The sequence below is a fragment of the Oryctolagus cuniculus genome, chromosome 5 (assembly GCF_964237555.1).
Source record: "Oryctolagus cuniculus chromosome 5, mOryCun1.1, whole genome shotgun sequence".
Lineage (NCBI taxonomy): Eukaryota > Metazoa > Chordata > Mammalia > Lagomorpha > Leporidae > Oryctolagus > Oryctolagus cuniculus.
The window spans coordinates 41,573,271-41,593,954 of record NC_091436.1 but is presented as its reverse complement, the minus strand read 5'-3'; the positions used below and the strand labels follow the sequence as shown (position 1 = coordinate 41,593,954).

General features: G+C 37.5%; 1 protein-coding gene across 1 annotated transcript in view; it reads right to left on the bottom strand.

Annotated features, from left to right (window-relative positions):
- Positions 1–20,684, bottom strand: part of THEMIS (thymocyte selection associated) — a 210,914-nt gene that overhangs the window by 151,733 nt on the left and 38,497 nt on the right. Inside the window, exon 2 of the mRNA XM_008263480.4 lies at positions 6,382–6,540. Coding sequence (XP_008261702.3) covers positions 6,382–6,540 — 159 coding nt within the window. The remainder of the gene's footprint in view (positions 1–6,381; positions 6,541–20,684) is intronic.

Sequence of the window (20,684 nt, the reverse complement as noted above, 5' to 3'; positions counted from 1 at the left end):
TAATGTAAATGGTCCATATTCTACAATTAAATGATACAGACTGGCTAAATGGATAAAAAGGGTCTATTTGTTTTCAAGAAACAAATAGAAACACACCCCATCAATAAATATACACACAGACTGAAAGTGAAATGATGAAAAACAATATCCCATACAAATGCAAGTAAAAAAACGAGCAGGAGTAGCTACACTCATCACAGACAAGATAGACCGTAAAACAAAAACTGTTAAAAGAGACAAAGTTATTAACTAATGGTTAAGTGGTCAACTCAACAAGAAGATGTGATTATAATAAATGTATATGAACTCAATGTGAGGACACACAGTTTTATAAAACAAATGTTAATGAATCTAAAGGGAGACATAAGCACCAATACAATAGATAATATAAGAATTCAACACCCCATTCTTATTAATGGAAAAATCAATCAGACAAAAATGAATAAAGAAACAACAGAGCTAACATACACTACAGACCAAATGGATCTAATAGATCTCCATAGAACATTTCATCCCACAGCTGCAAAATACACAGTTTTCAGCAGTACATGGAACTTTCTATAAATGGACCACATACTATGTCATAAAACAAGTCTCAACAAATTCAGAAAAATGGAAATAATGTCGTATAATTTTTCTGAACATAATGGAATGAAGTTGGAAATTAACAACAAAAGAAACTCCTGAAATACACAAAAAATGGAGACTAAACAACATGTTTCTGAATGAACAATGTATCATAAAAGAAATCAAAAGAGACATAGACATCAAAAATTATTCAAAATGATTGAAAATGACAACATAGCATATTAAACTTTATGAGACACAGCTAACGTAGTGTTAGTAGAAAAGTATATAGTAATAAGTGCCCTACACCAAAAAATTGGAAATATATCAAATAACTGATCTGACAATGCATGTCAAGGGCCTAGAAAGAAAGGAATAAATCACATCCAAAATTACTAGGACAAAATAAATAAAAATTATAGAAGAAAAAAACAAAATAGAAATAAAAACTGTGCAAAAGACAAGACAAATGAAAAGCTGTTTAAGAAAAGAAAGAACGAAAGAAGAAAGAAAGAGAGAGAGAGAGAGAGAGAAAGAAAGAAAGAAAGAAAGAAAGAAAGAAAGAAAGAAAGAAAGAAAGAAAGAAAGAAAGAAAGAAAGAAAGGAGGGAGGGAGGGAGGGAAGGAGGGAGGGAGGGAGGGAGGGAGGAAATGGATAAGTCATCAACCCAAATTACCAGAAAGGTAGAAGGGAGGCCCAAGTTATAAAATCAGAGATGAAAAAGGAGATGTTACAACTGCCACCACAGAAACACAGAGAATTATAAGACATTAATACAAAGAGTTTTATGGCAACAAATTGGAAAATCTAGAAAAAACTGATATATTTCTGTGCACACATAATTTACAAAAATAAGGTATATAAACTTAGAAAATCTGAACAGACCAATAACCATGATTGAGATTGAATCAATGATGAAGATCTTCCCAGTGGTAAAGAAAGAAAAGCACAGGATCAGATGGCTTCACGGTTGAAGTCTACCAAGTATTTCATGAAAAGCTAATCCCAATTCTTCTTACACTGTTCAAAACAATTGAAATGGAGGGAAGCCTTCCAAATGCTTCCTATGATGCCAGCATTACCTATTCCTAAACCAAAGATACGTCAAAAAAGAGAACTATAGAAAAATAACCCTGATGAACATACATGCAAAAATCTGAAAAAAAGTAGAAAATTGAATCTAATAAAAAGATCATCCACCCACACTAAGTGGGATTTTCTCAGGGAAAGTCCAAATAAAAACCACAAGGAGGTTTCACCTCACCACAGCTAAAATGGCTATCATCAAAAATTCAAAACACAAGAAATCGGTGAGGATGTGGAGAAAAAGACAACTAATCCACTGTTGGTGGGGACGTAAACTAGTGTAACCATTAAGGAAGACTGTACAGAGATTCCTCAGAAATCTGAAAATAAGTCTACCATATGACCCAGCTATCCCATTCCTAGGAATTTATCCAAGTGAAACAAAATCATGAAAAAATTATTTGAATCCACATGTTTATTGCAGCTCAGTTAATAATAGCTAAGACATGGAATCCACCAGGTATCCATCAACTGATGACTCAATAAAGATAATGAGGTATATATAAACTATGGAATACTATTCAGCCATAAAAAAGAATAAAATCCTGGGGCTGGCACTGTGGCACAGTGGGTTAACACCCTGGCCTGAGGTGCCAGCATCCCATATGGGCACCGGTTCAAGACCCGGCTGCGCCACTTCTGATCCAGCTCTCTGTTATGGCCTGAGAAAGCAGTAGAAGATGGCTCAAGTGGTTGGGCCCCTTCACCCATGTGGGAGGCCTGGAAGAAGCTCCTGGCTCCTGGCTTCGGATTGGCAGAGATTCAGCCATTGCAGCCAATTGGGGAGTGAACCACTGGATGGAAGACCTCTCTCTCTCTCTCTCTCTCTCTCTCTCTGCCTCTCCTTCTCTCTGTGTGTAACTCTGACTTCCAAATAAATAAATAAATCTTAAAAACAAACAAAAAAAATTTCTATTCTTAAAAAAAAAGAAAAAGAATTAAATCCTATCTTTATCCTTTGGCCGGCTCCATGGCTCACTTGGGTAATCCTCCGCCAGCGACGCTGGCACCCCAGGTTCTAGTCCTGGTTGGGGCGCTGGATTCTGTCCTGGTTGCTCCTCTTCCAGTCCAGCTCTCTGCTGTGGCCCGGGAGGGCAGTGGAGAATGGCCCAAGTGCTTGGGCCCTGCTCCTACATGGGAGACCAAGAGGAAGCACCTGGCTCCTGGCTTCGGATCAGCGCAGTGGGCCAGCCACAGCACACTGGCTGTAGCGGCCATCTGGGGAGTGAACCAACAGAAGGAAGACCTTTCTCTCTGTCTCTCTCTCACTGTTTAGCTCTGCCTGTCAAAAAAAAAAAAAAAAAAAAAAAAAAAGGAAAGAAATCCTATCTTTTGCAACAAAATGGATTCAACTGGAAACAATTATGCTAAGTGAAATAAGCCAGTCTCAAAAAGACAAATATGTTTTCTCTCTTTTGTGGTAGTTAATATAGAATACAAAAAATGTATAGGAATGAAACAGATATTTTGTGATATGATTGTCATTTTTAGCCCTTATACTCCTGTGAAACTATTGTGTTTCTACTTTTAATTGTTGAATATTATGGTTAGTGGGAACTAATCCTATGAATAGAGAGTGGATTAAAATTATGCGATTTTTTTTCTTTGCAAAAACTGATGAAAGGAAGAGAAGGAAGAGAGGGAGGGTTTTGGGCAGGGATGAGAGGGAAAGAAGTGTGGTTGTCTTCTTGGAATTCTATGGAATGCATGAAACCTGCACTCTTTAATAAAAAAAAAAAATTTAAATATAAAAAATTACTAACAAAATAAAATGCGGAAAATTCTCAAATAATAATGTTATAAAATAATACTGGACTTCTTGAGTCTAAAATCTAATTGGGAGTTTAAATTGAAAGTTTTAAATATAGCATGAATTATAGATTGCTGTTGAGATTTATGAAAAAAAAAATAGTGGACTCAACTTTTATCTTTCATTCTAGTACTGATGCAGGATTATTCCTCTATTTGGGATCCCTTTCATCACCATCTAGGAGTCCTCTTTGAAGGAAAATATTTCCTAGGCATCACCAATCACTTTCCTCCTCCATTTTATCCCTGATCCTTTCAATAAACTGGATTTTAGACATATTTTTCAAATTGTTGCTATTGATGCAAGATTATCATGTCAACTGAAAGTTCAAAGGGATATTTTAAATAGCATCTAAATTAAACTCCTAATGGACAGCTAAGTGTTTTCACTATAAGGAGAAATGCATCTTCTATCAGAAGACTCTAGTCATTTACACCACCAAATATTTATTATATACATATTCTCCTAAACACCATGTCATATTCTGCCTTGAGCAATCTTGTGATCTATTAGGTAGACGTTGTTAGGTAGACAAGCACATAAATAAGCTCGATTACATAGAAAATGTTACAAATGCAGTGATTAATGCAGGAAAGACTACAATGATTCAAACAAGGGAGTTGTTAGATGTAATTTGAGTTCTTAGAAATGCTTATTATAAAGCAATGGTTCTCAACTTAGGACTGCTCTTTAGTATCACCCTTAAGCTTTAAGCTCACCCTGTGAGCAGACTTCACCCAAGACCTAGTAAATCAGAATGTTTCATGATAGTAGCCTGAGCACCAGGATTTTTTAAAGCTCACTGGGTGATTCCAATGTGCAGTCAAGTTTGAGTACTATTGTTGGAAAGGATGAGAGTGAAGAAGGAATATGTAGAACTGAACAATGGGTAATTTTCAAATGAAAGGGGTGAGATACTAGGGCATTTTGCAGAGTTATTTTTGTTCTTCAAGATTCATACCAAGTATAACATTCTCTGAAAAGCTTTACTGAATATCACAGAAATAGTTTGAACAATCTTAATAATGGCAATAAAAGCTGGCACTTTTTTTGGCTATATGCCAAATAGCATTCTAAACTCTTTAACTATATTTCAATAGTTATTCTTCCCAATAACACAAGGATAGTGAAAACTGAAATACAATAATTCCAAAATCCAAACCAGTATCTGATTATCTGATGCTATTTAAGTCTCCTATAGAACTCAAGAAAACTTTAAATATATTAAGAAACATATTATAAATTATTATAAGATGCACTTTTTTTAAGATTTATTTTTTTATTTATTTGAAAGAGTTACAGAGAGAGGTAGAGACAGACAGAGAGAGGTCTTCCTTCCGCTGGTTCATTCCCCAAATGGCCATAAGAGCTAGAGCTGGACAGCTCTGAAGCCAGGAGCCAGAAGCTTCTCCTGGGTTTCCCGTGTGGATGCAGGAGCCAAGGACTTGGGCCATCCTCTGCTGCTTTCCCAGCAGCATTAGCAGGGAGCTGGATCAGAAGTGGAGCAGCCGGGATTCAAATGGAGTACCCATATGGTATATATAGGCCAGGGCCTTAACCTGCTGCACCGCAGTGCCAGCCCCATCAGTGCCGGCCCCATCAGATGTTCTCTTCTACTACCCATTATCCATTCAATAAATAATTATTAAGCACATTGTCTATGCTGAAACATACTTATTACTAGAAATACAAAGTTTCATATATAATATTTGATCTACCAAGGAATTTGTGTCCAGGCAGAGCTCAAAATCTACATTTGACAGGACAAATCCTGCTGGCCACTGCTTTTCTAAATAAAGTTTTGTTAAGCCCTGGTCGTGTTATTTGGTTTCTGCATTATTTACAGTTGCTTTCATGCTGCAGCATCAGAGTAGAGTAGTTGTAACAGAGTCCATTTGGCTGCAAAGCCCAAAATATTTACTAACTGGCCCTTTATAGAAAAAGTTGGCCAATCTCTGATCTATAGAATAAGACAAACAAGGAAAAAGTTAATGACTATCCAATCAGGTTCATTCTTAGTGCCAAAGACACTGTGGTAACACAAAAGAGAGATATCTAGATTAGAATAGAAGGTCAGCAAAAATTTTCTCGATGGCATGATATCTGAGCTGATTCTGAAACTCTGAGTGGAGGTAATGAGACAAAAAGAGGTAAGACGTTTCATTAAGACCAGTAGGAACATTAAATTATCCAGGGAACTGCAGTAATAGCAAATGGAAAGCAAAGAGTAGACATGTTTTAGTGATGTTAACTAGTTCTGTGCCTTCAATTTGTTGATTCTCACTACTCAGCATATAGTTGGAACTCACCACATATTTTATTGACCAAAACTTTAACTCTTAATTGAAAGACTTTTTTTTTTTTTTTTTGACAGGCAGAGTGGACAGTGAGAGAGAGAGACACAGAGAAAGGTCTTCCTTTGCCATTGGTTCACCCTCCAATGGCCGCCGCGGCTGGCGCGCTGCGGCCAGCGCACCGCGCTGATCTGATGGCAGGAGCCAGGAGCCAGGTGCTTTTCCTGGTCTCCCAAGGGGTGCAGGGCCCAAGCACCTGGGCCATCCTCCACTGCACTCCCTGGCCACAGCAGAGAGCTGGCCTGGAAGAGGGGCAACCGGAACAGAATCCGGCGCCCCAACCGGGACTAGAACCCGGTGTGCCGGCGCCGCTAGGCGGAGGATTAGCCTAGTGAGCCGCGGTGCCGGCCTGAAAGACATTTATTTTAAAACCTAGATAATATTCACCTTCTTTTAGTCCTTAAGATGACTGAACCATAAGCATTCTGGGGTTTTGTTATTGTTGTTCACCTCCTGTCCTGGAGTAGAAATAAAAAGCCTCACTTTTTCATTGTTTTCAGTTGTAGAGGAATATATAACGACTAACAGCATAGTTTCATTAGTGAGAGGCAGTGGCAACTGTACCTGGAAAATTCATAGGCAATTCAAATGGTTGTGGGGGCTCACAATCTTCAATGTGTTCACAGATTTCAGCTATGATCTTCTTAATGTTGAGACCAATAATTTTAATCACTTCTCCTGTTGACAAACAGCATTCATTTCCAAACATTTCATAAATGGAGCCTGGAAAGAAAGAAAAGTAAAAGCCACTTTAGAAAAAGAATTACACAGTGAAGGGCAAAAGAGGAGTCAAAAGCCTCATACAAAGTGTTTGTACTCAGTCTCTCCCTTAGCTTCCTACTAAAGAGGAATTTAATCAAGTCTGATAAAACATTCAGCATATACCAGAAAAAAATGTTAGATTTTCACTTCATCCACTGGGCAAAGTACAAGCACTTTTCTTTATTATTGTAAATTGAGTTTATATTTCTTCAGCACCCTTAGCTCATCTCTCCAAGGTCAGCCTACAAACATGTCTTCTGCTCGAATTTATGATCTGTTTTTGCTGGGTCACAGAATTAGGCTCATACACGCCAATGCTCTAAGTAAGTATGCAAACAGCATTGTGAGACGATCCAAAATCCGAAGACTGCACACAGAGCTCCATATTAAGATAATCTGATTGTTCAACCCACCTGGTTCTCTTCGCTATCATGAATATAGGACTTTTTGCCCACATTCATCTTGTGGTATTTGATAAACTGGAAGCAAATCCTGGTATATTTACAGCAATAGGGGGCAGTCCAAGCCAGATAAACGGACACTTCATTTTTGTTCAGGATTTCAGTCTCTTTCTTGACAAACCTTTTATCATAGATGCTGAAGCTACACTTTCATTCATTAAATTTCCTTTTCTGGCCGGCGCCGTGGCTCACTAGGCTAATCCTCCACCTGCGGCACCAGCACCCCAGGTTCTAGTCCCGGTTGGGGTGCCGGATTCTGTCCTGGTTGCTCCTCTTCCAGGCCAGCTCTCTGCTGTGCCCTGGGAGTGCAGTGGAGGATGGCCCAAGTGCTTGGGCCCTGCACCCGCATGGGAGACCAGGAGAAGCACCTGGCTCCTGGCTTTGGATCGGCACAGCGCCAGCCATAGCAGCCACTTGGGGAGTGAACCAATGGAAGGAAGACCTTTCTCTCTCTCTCTCTCTGTCTCACTGTCTAACTCTGCCTGTCAAAAAAAATAACAAATAAATAAATAAAAATTCCTTTTCTATCCTCAGCCACACAGAGAGTGAGCAGTGAAATAACCAGATGACAACAGGAACGAGAAGAAGCAAAGATAGAGATAATCTGCTCCCTATGAAGAGGGACCAACTCGGGACTCCATCTTTGACATATTATTTCTTTACAATTGAACAGTCAACTAAAGACTGATATACACAAACTCTGAGAATACTGGACTTTTTTTGAGGAGTTAATTTTTACTTACCTCCAAAATTATTTGTTTCCTCTTTTACCACACTAAATGTAAACTGTATGAGCCCAGGGTTCTAGGGGGACATTCTAATTAGAATAATTTGAAACCTTTAACATACAGGCAATTTTCCAAGTGGCACAGCCAGTTCTAGGCAACCATCCCGCTCCTCCTCCCAAAAAATAAGATAAAATTCCTGACTTCATTTTTCTCCCAGGGCTGAAGTAACCTATGATCCACAACCCACCAGAAGCTAGAGGACAAGGAAGACGCTGGCGCCCTGTGGGAGTCAGCCTTGGGGGCAGAGCGGAAATGGAAAGTCCGTGCCCTAATATTGACGTCCTCTGTTCAGTGAGGTGCACTTTTGCAGACACACTAATCTGTTCCTCGGGCTGGGTGAACACTTTCACAATTCCCTCCTTTTCCCAAACCATTCCCTTAACTGTGTATGAGCCTGTGCTTACACTTTCATTAACTCTAATACACGGAGTTATCAGCAGGTTCAAATAGTTTGTAGAACAAATTAAGATATTAAAAATTGATTTTAAAAAATCCACAGAGCCATTTTCCTCCAGTGGATTCAGCATAGCTATCTGCTATGATCCTCATTCGGCAATTAATCACACACAACATTTTATATCTTCAGTATTATCTCACCCTGTACTTAACTTTTTATGAATATAGTTTTTATTACTCCCAATTGAATTTTAACTTTATGAGACAAAATATTACACCATATTTTTACATGACAAGAAGTCAACTTCCCCTCTTCAATCAGTCAGTAAACTTTAATAAAATGCTACTAATGTATCAGGCATTGGGATTGGCAGTAAGGTATTAGAAATAAAATGCATAATCTCTTCCCCCTCTCCAAAGATTGGACAAGTAGGCAGACAGTTGCAAGAGATTATGAAGAAGCTATAATATAGGAACTACAGGGCATTGTGGGAGCATATCAGAGACATTTCATCAAGCAATTACATGGCAAAGGGATTAGGGAAGGATTCCTGGAGGAGACCACAGCGGAACTGAACTTTAAAGGTAAAGGAAGTGTTACAAGATACAAGGGCAGGCAGAGAGAATAATATTTGATAAAGTATCAAGATGTGAAAGAGCCTGATATATTCCAGAAACTTCAAGCAGTTTGCTGTATCAAAAATGTAAACTGAAGGGCAGGCATATGGCACGGCAGTTAAGCTGCCACTTGGGATGTCCACATCCCATATTGGAGAACCTGGTTTGTGTCCCTGTGTCTTTGCTTCCAATCCAGATTCCTGCTAAATGTGCACCCTAGGAGGTAACAGATGATGGCTCAAGTATTTGGGCCCTTGCCACCTACATAGCAGAACCAGATGAAGTTGTGGGCCCCTCACTTTGGCCTGACCCCATCCTGATCATCTCTATACATATGGGGAGTTAACTAGCAGTTAGAATAACAAACTGCTCATCTCCTTTTCAAATAAAAGTAAATGAATAAAATTTAAATATATTATATATACATAATGTAAATAAGAAAGGACAAACATGAAAAAGGGATAGCCTACATTTCTGGTTACCCGGGCTCCAGGAACAAACACTAATTTAATGAGAGGTCCATGGTACTCTAGATATTTGTTACCCAAAGTATGGTCTAGTGCATCACCTGGGAGCTTGTTATCATCTTGGCCAGACCCCAGACCTGGTGAATTATAACCTGCATTTTTAACAAGATCCCCAGATGATTTATAAGCACATAAAGTTTATAAAGCTTTGCTTTTGGCAATAAATGTGCAATTGAAATAGCCTCTGTTTTTAGATTGTTGTAAAAACTAACTAGAGAATGAGAACAGGTCACGCAGAGGAAGCAGCCTGGGTCATTGAGGTGGAGGATACTCTAAGCGGGGACAGAGAAAGGGAAAGGTTGTTAGTAGGGAAGTGACATAGAAAGATTTTCTGTGTCACATGAAATGGAACATAATTTAACCTAGCCTACCTGAGCTGATGCCTGTTGGGCTTAATTTCAATGCAAAGAGTGTTTAATTGTACTCAAAGATGTAAGGTATATCAAACTAGCCAACCGGGAATGGCATCCTGCTTTCAAAGGTTCACTTGAAATTCAAAATGAAAAGGTGAACTTGTGTGAGATTACATATCAATTGACAGGGACTAGAAGCCAGGGGATTCTCTGTGAGAGAGCATTCTGTAAATTTTAGTCACCGCACGAAAAGCTTTTGACTCTTCAGGTCTCTTGCCAAGCATCTCTCTCCTTTTAAAAAATAAATAAATAAAAAGAAATTCATTTCTTTTGGCCCATAAGGAAAAGGACCTGATACACATAATAATCTTTAGTATTTCTCTTTAATATTTTGTGACTTTCAATTTTTTGTAACCAAGAGGGTTGTTAATTCACTTTTAATAAAGAGAGTATTCACAGGCACCCAGCACTGGAAACTTCAGTCCTTGCTAAGTCACAGCAGCATGGAGCAAATCTCAAAGCCTTGAAACTGGAAAGCTGATTGTACCTTATAACCACCAAAATAATGCCTCTTATAATATATGTTTTCCTTAGGGGTGATGCAAAATGGTAAATTTTTTAAAAGCCAACTTTCATAATCTCAGAACAAATACATATAATAATTACCATTGCTTTTTAAAATTTTTCTGAGATATATATCTGAAATATGTTTATGTATATATAGTCATACATATTAAAATAGATTTCATTTCATTTTTACCACAAGACTTGGATTTTGAATATGCAAGTCTCGAATCTATTAAATCTTTACAGACTGATTCTTTCCAAGTCAGAGCATATGTATTCAGGATAATGCCAAACATCAGAGAAAGATGGAACAAAGCAGCCTGTTTTCAGTGATCAAACATCATCCCTGAAGGCTGTAATGAAAGAGCCATGTGCCTTTGAAATCACCTTTTCTATAATGCTACTTTGCTCAATAAAAATGACACATTAATATCCTTTTATGAGCTCATCCCTTGTTTGACAATCCATATAAGCAATGCTGTGATCACATAAGAACAGCCAAAACAATTGGTTCAATAGATTTTCTTCCATCTTCTCTACAAAGTTAAAAATGTGTGGCAGTCAGAAAAGGGGGAAGTACATTGTTTGGAGGTTTTCTCCCCTCAACACAAATGCATCCCTTTACCTCCTCACCAATCTATCAAAATTCCAGCCAAACCTAAAGACTCAGCTTGCATTACCTTTAAAAATTTCCTCGATGCCACACCTAAATAAGAAGTAATTCATTCCTCCATATTGTAATAGCGCTTTCTATGTCTCCTCATAAGAGCTCTAATGGAGACACAAAGAGCTAATAGACTATTATCTATTGACCACTGATACTATGTACATTTTGATATTTATTATCAGTTTCCAGAGTAGTTATCTTATTTATATTTACACTTTTGTATACCCATAGCATAAAAGTTTTGCACTTCTAGATCCTTAGGGGATGTTGAGTCATAACTTACCTTCATCATAAAATTATAATAAATTATTTTTAATATAATGGTAGTCTTGTACATTAGAAATGTCAAGCATGGTCAACTCAAGGTTTTAGCATGAGTTATATCTTCAGTTGGTATTTTTGACAGCAAATATAGAGGCATATGCTATATTAGGAGGCCACTTCTAGAAGTATTACCATATGATCTCTCTACTCTTTGAATATGGAGTTCTTCATGTGAAGTGGAGGTGTGAGCCCAAAGATGGAAATATGACAGTGCTGTAGCGAATGCTGGTGAGTCTTAACATATCTGAACATGGATGGAAAAGCAATAAAAGCCTCTGGCAATTGGAAAGGCTAGACCTTAGAGCAAAACAAAAATAAGAAATCCAGATTAAAGCTGTAGTAGGGCCAGAAACTACAAAATCCCATCTTCCAACCACTCTGAGTGACAGACAAGCATGACATTCAGGTGACGAAGCTTTGTGGTTGAGGAAGAATGATTCACAATTTCACACTAGCTAGAACTTATTTGTTGAATAGTAAGAACTATTATGTTAATAGATTTAAGAACTGATACTAATAGGATTTGCAAGTGGTTGCTATAAAAGAAGTCATTATTGTGGGTCTTTGTGTCAAGGATTATCAGAACAATGGAATTTTGGCATGTGCGCATATGAAATAAATATCCCTCCCATATAGCCACAAAATGTGTCTCTGGTGAAACAAATCAATGGTTCTACATCCTCTGCCACTATTATTGACCAGATAATATTCCAAATTTCCTAAATTTTATCCACTCAAAATTATATCATAAAAAATACCATAATTTCTTACAGGAACACTATCACATTAGTATTTAGCTTTCTTTTTTAGCGAGGACTTGCTTTCAAGTATGTTTTATAGACATTACATATTTGTCTATGTTTTATACCTTAAATGTTAAATAAAGCTGCTTTCGTCTACCCATTTAAAATCAGAGACTTGTTCCTCATGTCCCATATAATGAACATAGATGGTCTGAGGGCAATGATTATAGAGAGATTCAAATTTACTGTAATGTGTTCCTACCATACATAACAAACAAACAAAAAATTTACTCTACCATATATTTCCATCAGTTCATTATCACTAATTAAGCATTTCATTAATTATTCTGCTGGTGAATTATAGTTCAGAAATTGAGAGTAAAAATTCAGGGATTGTTACAGAAATTTTGAAAAGCTATGTCCAGTGAATTAAATAATTATTGTACTTGCATTTTGAAAATCTATATTTTTATTTCGTGGTTGTTAACTCATTTACACTGTATTGTATCAAAGCACAGGTCTGTAACAGATGGATAAACAAAACAGACTGGGCCTTCAATACAAATGCTGGAGAAGCAGTTCCTGAAGGCATCAACTACAAATACATGACCACAGTCAGAACAGGAAACAAGGATGTAGTCTAGAAACTTAGAGTAAAATTTAAACCTAGTGAGAAAGGAAAGCTATAACCTAATACACAAAGTCTTAATCAGTGTTATTAGCTCATCCATCAGTGACACCATCAGCCTGGGTGCCCTAACTACAAGACATAGGAATTTTAATCAACTTGACAGTAACAGTTCTAATTGCAATTATTACATTGGCATTCGGATTTCTACAGTATAGCCTTTGACTTGTGTGAGGCAGTGCTTGAGCCTAGTCGACGCCGGATGCCTTGAGTTGCTGAATCTGCACAACTGAGGTCAAAGCTTTGAGCAAGTAAAATCCTCCAGACTGTGGATTCTTTGAGTTCTACCTAAATAGCATGCTGGGTGTTCGCCATAAGAAAAATGGCAAATCTCTATAGTAGATTCTACTATTTATTCATTGCATTACTAATCATCCATGACGTATTTCCAGACAAATCCAAATATGGCCTCATAATCCTCCTCAACATAAAGTTCCAAACATGCATCAGCTGAAAAGTCAGGTATGAATTATTCTCAGTCCAGTCTGCACTATGACTTACCTTCCTTTATTAAACCTCATTGGCTGAGATTTTTTAAAGGGTTTAATCTTCAAATTAGGGTAATTTACTCCCAAAGGCTTAGTCAAAAGAAATCTGTCAGGATAAATCAGTTCTTCTCAATCCAACATTAATTCTATGCAAGCTGTTTGACTGGAGGCACAAAGCATGTAACTTCATAAGGATCACAACTTTATATAGCCTAATGGCAGTGAAAGAACAAATTTAAATTTCAAGTACATTTCTAAGCAAAGTTCCAGCAACTCTTATGATCTCTTGAATTGTTGAATTTCAGTGTCAGACAGAAACTTAAATATCCTTTTATCTCACTAATGTATTACAATGATTGAGTCCCTGTACAATATCTCTAGCAAGTGCTTGTCCACACTATATTTGAACACTTTAACAGATGGAATTTATTTTAAGGTGATCTGCTTTGCTTTTGAGCAATTTTTCCTGTTCAAAAGCTGTTCGTTTTATTGAGTGTAGTCTGTGTTCCTGTAAGATATACACATTAAAATTATCTTTTATCCCCTGGAATCACACAGAAAGAGAATATTTTAGCTTTTCTACACAAATCCTTAAAATGTTTGAAGACAGCTGTAACCAGGTGTCCCAGCTAACTCATCAAGCTGCCGAACACTAGGGGTAGTTCTGGGCCTCTGCTTATAGGATTGGTTGCCCTTTTGAAAACTACCTGAACCACAACATTCACAGATGCAAACAGTATCATTGTAGTTGTGCAACATGGTATCCTGCCTCTGGAAAATGTGAGCATTATCTGCTCCAGGGGAGGCTGTATCCTATCATAAGGGATTCCCAAAGGAGGTTTCCTGGAATAAACAAAGATCTTTGCACAAAGAAAAATTCATGATTTTGTAAAAGCTATAAGTGACTTTCCAAGCAATAGTCAAAGAAATTCCTACAGTAGAAAAAATTAAAAACATCTTAAAGTCGAGTAGCAAATTTAGGAGAAAAGTATTTCATCAATGACTGGATTTTCCCCTGTATCCCTTCCACCCTGAAAGCAGACACAAGGATTATTTCCCCAGGAAAGAGAGAGCATTAGTCATTATTTAACTCTGAAACTCAAAGAATTTTGATTACTTACAGATAATAATCCTGAAAAATAGGCATTATTGGAAGGGAAGATTTTCACAATTACCAAAATCTCTTCATGTGAATAAAAGAATCAAATAATGGATGATTACTGAATAACAGATTTTTGGACCTAAAGAGATTTAGTGTAAAGGAATTTGTCCACACTGCTTTAAAAAAAAAAAGGATTTTTTTCATTACACAGAAAAAATCAAATTATGATATTTTACTTTTGCTCTGTGAGCCTCATCAAAAAAAAAAACAATGCTTTGTGATTAGAAACTTCTGATTGACAAGAGACATTTCTAATTGAGAAAATTAAAAGACAAGTTAAGAAAAAAGGTCAGAGATTTATGCCTTGCAAGTAATTTGAAAAGAGAATAGAATTCTGTGCAAATATGCTTCATGGAATGTGCCAGGGAAGGGGAGTGGCGAGTTCACTGGAGAGTTGTCTTGGAGAAGATCGGGCAGAACAGATTTGGAGACAGATTTGAGGAGAGGTACAGAGATTTCCACAAACAGCCTCACAAGTATCTTCTGTGATCAGTTTCAGGAAGCTGTCACTGTGGGCTATGACAAATGAGCATTCTGATGAACACTAAATCAACCTGAAGAAACAAGCTGTTTGTCAGCTCTGTCTAGTGTAGGTTTCCTTCAACAGCTGCCCGAATGTACAGATGATGTCTATGTGTATATATCAGAGGTTCTCATGCCTACCCTCAGATTAGATGATTTACTAGGAAGACTCATAGAAGTCAGAACAACTGTTATGCTCATGGTTACAGTTTATGACAGATAAAGGATAAGACTACACAAAGGAAAAAGGTACATTGGGCAAAGTTCAGGAGAAATCACACACAAGTTTCCAGCTGTATTTTCCCTTTGATGTCACACATAGGGAGCATAATTCTCCAATTGTCGATGGGTAACAACATACACAAACTATTAACAACCAAGGAAGTCCATCCGAGCCTGGATGTCCGGGGATTTTATTAGGGGTCTGTTAACATAGACATGGAGTACAATCGTGGCCCTCTTAACTACTCAATGTACAGGATCTTCTAAAATGCCAAGCTAACAGAGTGTGGCCCAGTACCTCATAAAAACAAAAACAGACATTCACAAGAAATGTTATTGTTAGCATAAGCTACCTAGTGTGGTCCAAGGACCACAGTTACAATAATACTCTAAACAAGCAATATGATCAAAGGGCTTAGAGGGTTATCTCCACAGAGCCACTCAAAGCCATCCTTTCTTTGAAATGTGTAATGTTTGAATAGTTACAGTCTGCTGAATTAACCCTACTGAGAGCCGTGGCTTAAGACCCTGCTAAAGCTTGTCAGGAAAGAAGCTATCTATGACTAGAGAAGGGCAAAAGAGATTAATTGTGAGTCTTTTTTTTAATTTATTTATTTTTTTTACTTTTATTTAATGAATATAAATTTCCAAAGTACGACTTATGGATTACAATGGCTTCCCCCCCATACCGTCCCTCCCACCCACAACCCTCCACTTTCCCACTCCCTCTCCCCTTCCAAGATTCATTTTCGATTATCTTAATATACAGAAGATCAGCTTAGTATACATTAAGTATGGATTTCAACAGTTTGCTCCCACACAGAAACATAAAGTGAAAAATAATAGATGATTTTTTTTTAAATGATGATGAAATCAGAGCAGACCTATTGTCATGTTTAATCCCAGTGAGAGTCAAGTTGGGAGTTGATAATTTCTTTTTTTTTTTTTTTTTTTTACAGAGGATCAGTTTAGTATGCATTAAGTAAGGATTTCAACAGTTTGCACCCACATAGAAACACAAAGTGAAATATATTGTTTGAGTACTCGTTATAGCATTAAATCTCAATGCACAGCACATTAAGGATAGAGATCCTACATGAGGAGTAAGTGCACAGTGACTCCTGTTGTTGACTTTACCAATTGACACTCCTGTCTATGGCATCAGTAATCTCCCTATGCTCCAGTCATGAGTTTCCAAGGCTATGGAAGCCCTCTGAGCTCTCCGACTCTTATCTTGTTTAGACAAGGTCATAGTCAAAGTGGAGGTTCTCTCCTCCCTTCAGAGAAAGGTACCTCCTTCTTTGAAGGTCCTGTTCTTTCCACTGGGATCTCACTCGCAGAGATCTTTTGCCAGAGTGTCTTTTTTTTTTTTAAAGACTTATTTATTTATTTGAAAGGCAGAGTTACAAAGAGCCAGAAGCAGAACGAGAGGTCTTCCATTCTCTGGTTCACTCCCCAGATGGCTGCAACAGCTGAAACTGGACAGATTTGAAGCCAGGAGCCAGAAGCCAGGAGCCTCCTCCAGGTCTCCCACATGGGTGCAAGGAGTCAAGGACCTGGGCCATCTTCCAGTGCTTTCCCAGGCCATAGCAGAGATCAGAGGTGGAGCAGAAATGTAGCAGCCAGGACTTGAATCAGCACCCATAAGGGATGCCGGCACTGCAGGTGGTGGCTTTACCCGATATGCCACGGCGCTGGCCTCAAACTGTGTGTCCTTTCATTGGAGAACTGGATATTGCCTAAGATATTCTGGGGATTACCTAATACTATATACAGAGAGAGAGCTTTGAATGACATAGCCGTGTAGAAAATTGATAGAAATGTAAATTAATATTATCCATAGCAATACAAATATTTTCCATTCCAATAAAAATTATTTTTACCAGTAGATACATAGTTCATTTATACCTTGTAGGAAAGTTATCCTCTAAATGTTACATGTTTGAGGATGAAAATATGGTTTGAATATACCGAAAAATCACTTAGCGTTTCACATGGCATTTTTACTTATGTTTGTAGTTTTAATGCCTAGCTGATTTAAGCAGTTATATTTCATAAGCTCAGCTTTTGTTTAAATGGGAGTAGTTTTAACCTTATGAAAAATTTCATTTCATCAGTCTCATTTTGGTTGCACAGAATTTGCATTCCTTTATAAGTATATGTAGTTATTCATAATGGAGGGTAAAATCCTTGATTTCTAGAAGTATGTGATAGTATAAGGTAAAATCTCCAAAATCTATATTTGGGTGTACTGAAACACACCCAAATTAACATCTGTAAAATTTTGTACTTGACCTATAATATAGAGTGTCTTTCTTTGTGTCTTTTTTGTATCCTGCTTTTCTTCCCCCTGTTTTCTAATTTAGTCAAGTTTTTTAGTCTTTTTTTAAGAGGAAAAATGAAAACAGATTAAAGATCTAACTGGTCCTAAAAAATATATTGAACATTCTCATATCTGTCATAAAGCATTATGCTCACTATAACCTATTTATTTACAATATTTATAGTTGCAATCAGTGAGTACATGTTATAAAATACTGATGAATGATTAATATCATCATACAGTTATGTTACTTAGTTCAGGGAGCTGTAGCATAGCAGGTAAAGTCACTGCCTGTAGTGCCGGCATCCCATATGGACGTTGGTTCTAGTCTCGGTTCTAGTCTTGGGTACCCCACTTCCAATCCAGCTCCCTGCTATTGTGTCTAAGAAAGCAGCAGAGGATGACTCAAGTCTTGGGCTCCTGCACCCACATAAGAGATCCAGAAGAAGCTCCAGACTCCTGGGTTCAGAATGGCCCACCTCCAGCCATTGCGGCCATCTGGAGAGTAAACCAGCAGATGGAAGATCTCTCTGTCTCTCTCTCTTTCTCTCACTCTCTCTCTCTCTGTCTCTCCTTCTCTCTCTCTGTCTCTCCCTCTCTCTGTCACTTTGTCTTCTGAATAAGTAAATATATCTTTAAGAAAATAAATAAATACTTCAATCTATTTTTGCAAACAAAATCCTTTCTTGTAAAGTCTTCTCATGGCAGAATAGATCTATAAAGAATTTAAATATCATTTACTTTGAAGAATGGTAAATATTCTCAGTTTCTATGCAGATGCTAATGGAAGACAAAAAGAACTCTAGGACCACTTAGATTTACTTTTACATTAGCTAAGACTGTTAGTAACCAAGAAAATAATTGTCTTTCTGTAGTCTTCCCTAATGACTATTCCATTCTTCTAGTGGAGGAAGGAGGAATGGGGAAGACTGAAGAACTGCTGTTAGGTATATAAGCCATTGTCATTCTTGGGAAAATTTTGAAGCAAAATTTGACTTAAATGCAGCTGTTTTTAGTCAAACAATTTCTATATAGAATAATGGTATTTCCAAAGCTCACAGAAAATGCAATTTTTTTAATTTCATTTTTCCATGTAGCTAAACTTGGAAAAATAGACCGTGAGACAAAAACTAAAAAGAAACAAAGAAGGTCACTACAACAAGTGAATTTCAATACAATAAGAAGTTATGACAATTGTTAAATGTGTATGTACCCAATGCCCAGGTATCCCATTTTATAAAATAACCATTATTAAATCTAATGGAAGAGCTAAGTTCTACTATAATAGTCAAGTAAATGAAAATGAAACTTGGTGCATTTTCATCAATGGACAAACATATAGAAAAGAGATCAAGGAATAAATATTAAACTGCACTACAGACAAAATGAAACTAACAGAAATTTACATTCAACAACTGCAGAATTCAAATCACCATGCGGAAATTCTCTAGGATACACCACATAATACACTACAAGTCTCAGTAATTTTTTTTAAAAAATGAATAATATCATGTACTTTTCCTGAATACAGTGGAATAAAACTAGAAAGAACAACAAAATAAGCTCAATAAACAAATACATCAATACCGAGCAAGAGGCTCCTGAATGAACTATTCGTCATTGAAGAAATCAAAGATAATTAAGAAATTATCTGAAACTAATGACAATGAAAATACAACATGCCAAATCTTATGTGTTACATCAAAATCTGAAGGGTGATTATAGCAAAACTCACCTATATTCAAATAATATAAAAGATATCAACTAAACAATCTAACAATGCACTCAAGAAAAGCAAGAAAAAAAATTAGTAAGAGGAAAGCAGTATTAAAGATCACTGCAGAAACAAATGAAATAGAAACTAAAAGAAAATAATAGAAAAGATCAAAGAAATTAACAGGTTTTTTTGGGGAAGGGTAAACAAAACTTGATGAATTTTTAGTTAAACTAAAAAAAGAGAGAAGACTCAAATGAATAAAATCAGAAACAAAATAGGTGATATTACAATAGATAAAACAGAAATATAGGGCCGGTGCCATGGCTCACTTGGCTAATCCTCCACCTGCGGCGCCGGCACTCCCAGGGTTCTAGTCCTAGTTGGGGCTCCAGATTCTGTCCCGGTTGCTCCTCTTCCAGCCCAGCTCTCTGCTGTGGCCCAGGAGGGCAGTGGAGGATGGCCCAAGTGCTTGGGCCCTGCACCCCATGGGAGACCAGGAGGAAGCACCCAGCTCCTGGCTTCAGATCGGCGCAGCGCTGGCCATGGCAGCCATTAGGGGAGTGAACCAACGGAAGGAAGACTTTTCTCTCTCTCTCTCTCTCTCTCTCTCTCTCTCTCACTGTCTATAACTCTCTCTCTGTATCTCTCTCTCACTGTCTAACTCTGCCTGTCAAAAAATAAAATAAAAAACAAAAAAACCAGAAATGTAATTTTCATTTGCACTAGCAACTATTACAGGACAATGTGACAGAAACAACTACATGACAAGAAATGGAAAAACCTAGGAAAAATGGGAAAAAATTTTGTGTACATATAACATACTAAAATTGAGTAATACAAACTTTGAAAATCTGAACAGACCAAGAACAGATACCGTGACTGAATCAACAAACATAAATCTCCCAACAAAGAAAATTCTGGGGCCACAGGGCTTTTTTTTTAAGATTTATTTATTTATTTGAAAGTCAACATTACAGAGAGTAAAGCAGAGAGAGAAAGGGGGGGAGAGAGAGAGAGAGAGAGAGAGAGAGAGAGAGAGAGAAAGAGATTGATTGATTCCATCTTCTCCCCCAGATGGCCTCAACATACAGGAATGGGCTAGGCCAGAGCCAGGAGCCAAGAGCTTCTTCCAGGTCTCACATGTGGCTAGCAAACACCCAAGCACTTGGGCCATTCTGCTACTCTTCCCAGGCCATTAGCAGGGAGCTGGATTGGAATTAGAGCAGCTGGGTCTCAAACGAGCATCCATGTGGGATGCTAGCATCACAGGACATGACTTTACCTGCTATGCCACAATGCAGAGCTGGAACCACATGGCTTTAATGCTGAATTCTACCAAACCTTTAGGGAATAAATAACAGCAATTCTCAAACTAATCCAAAAAATGAAATGAGAGCAAACCCTTTCAAACTCAATCACTGAGGCCAGCATTACCTTAATTCCAACACATTTGTTACATACTGTTTAAAGAACTGGATGGAAGGAGCTGGCAGGCTCCAAACATAAAGAAAAGAGAAGGAAATGGAAAAGTGAATGTCT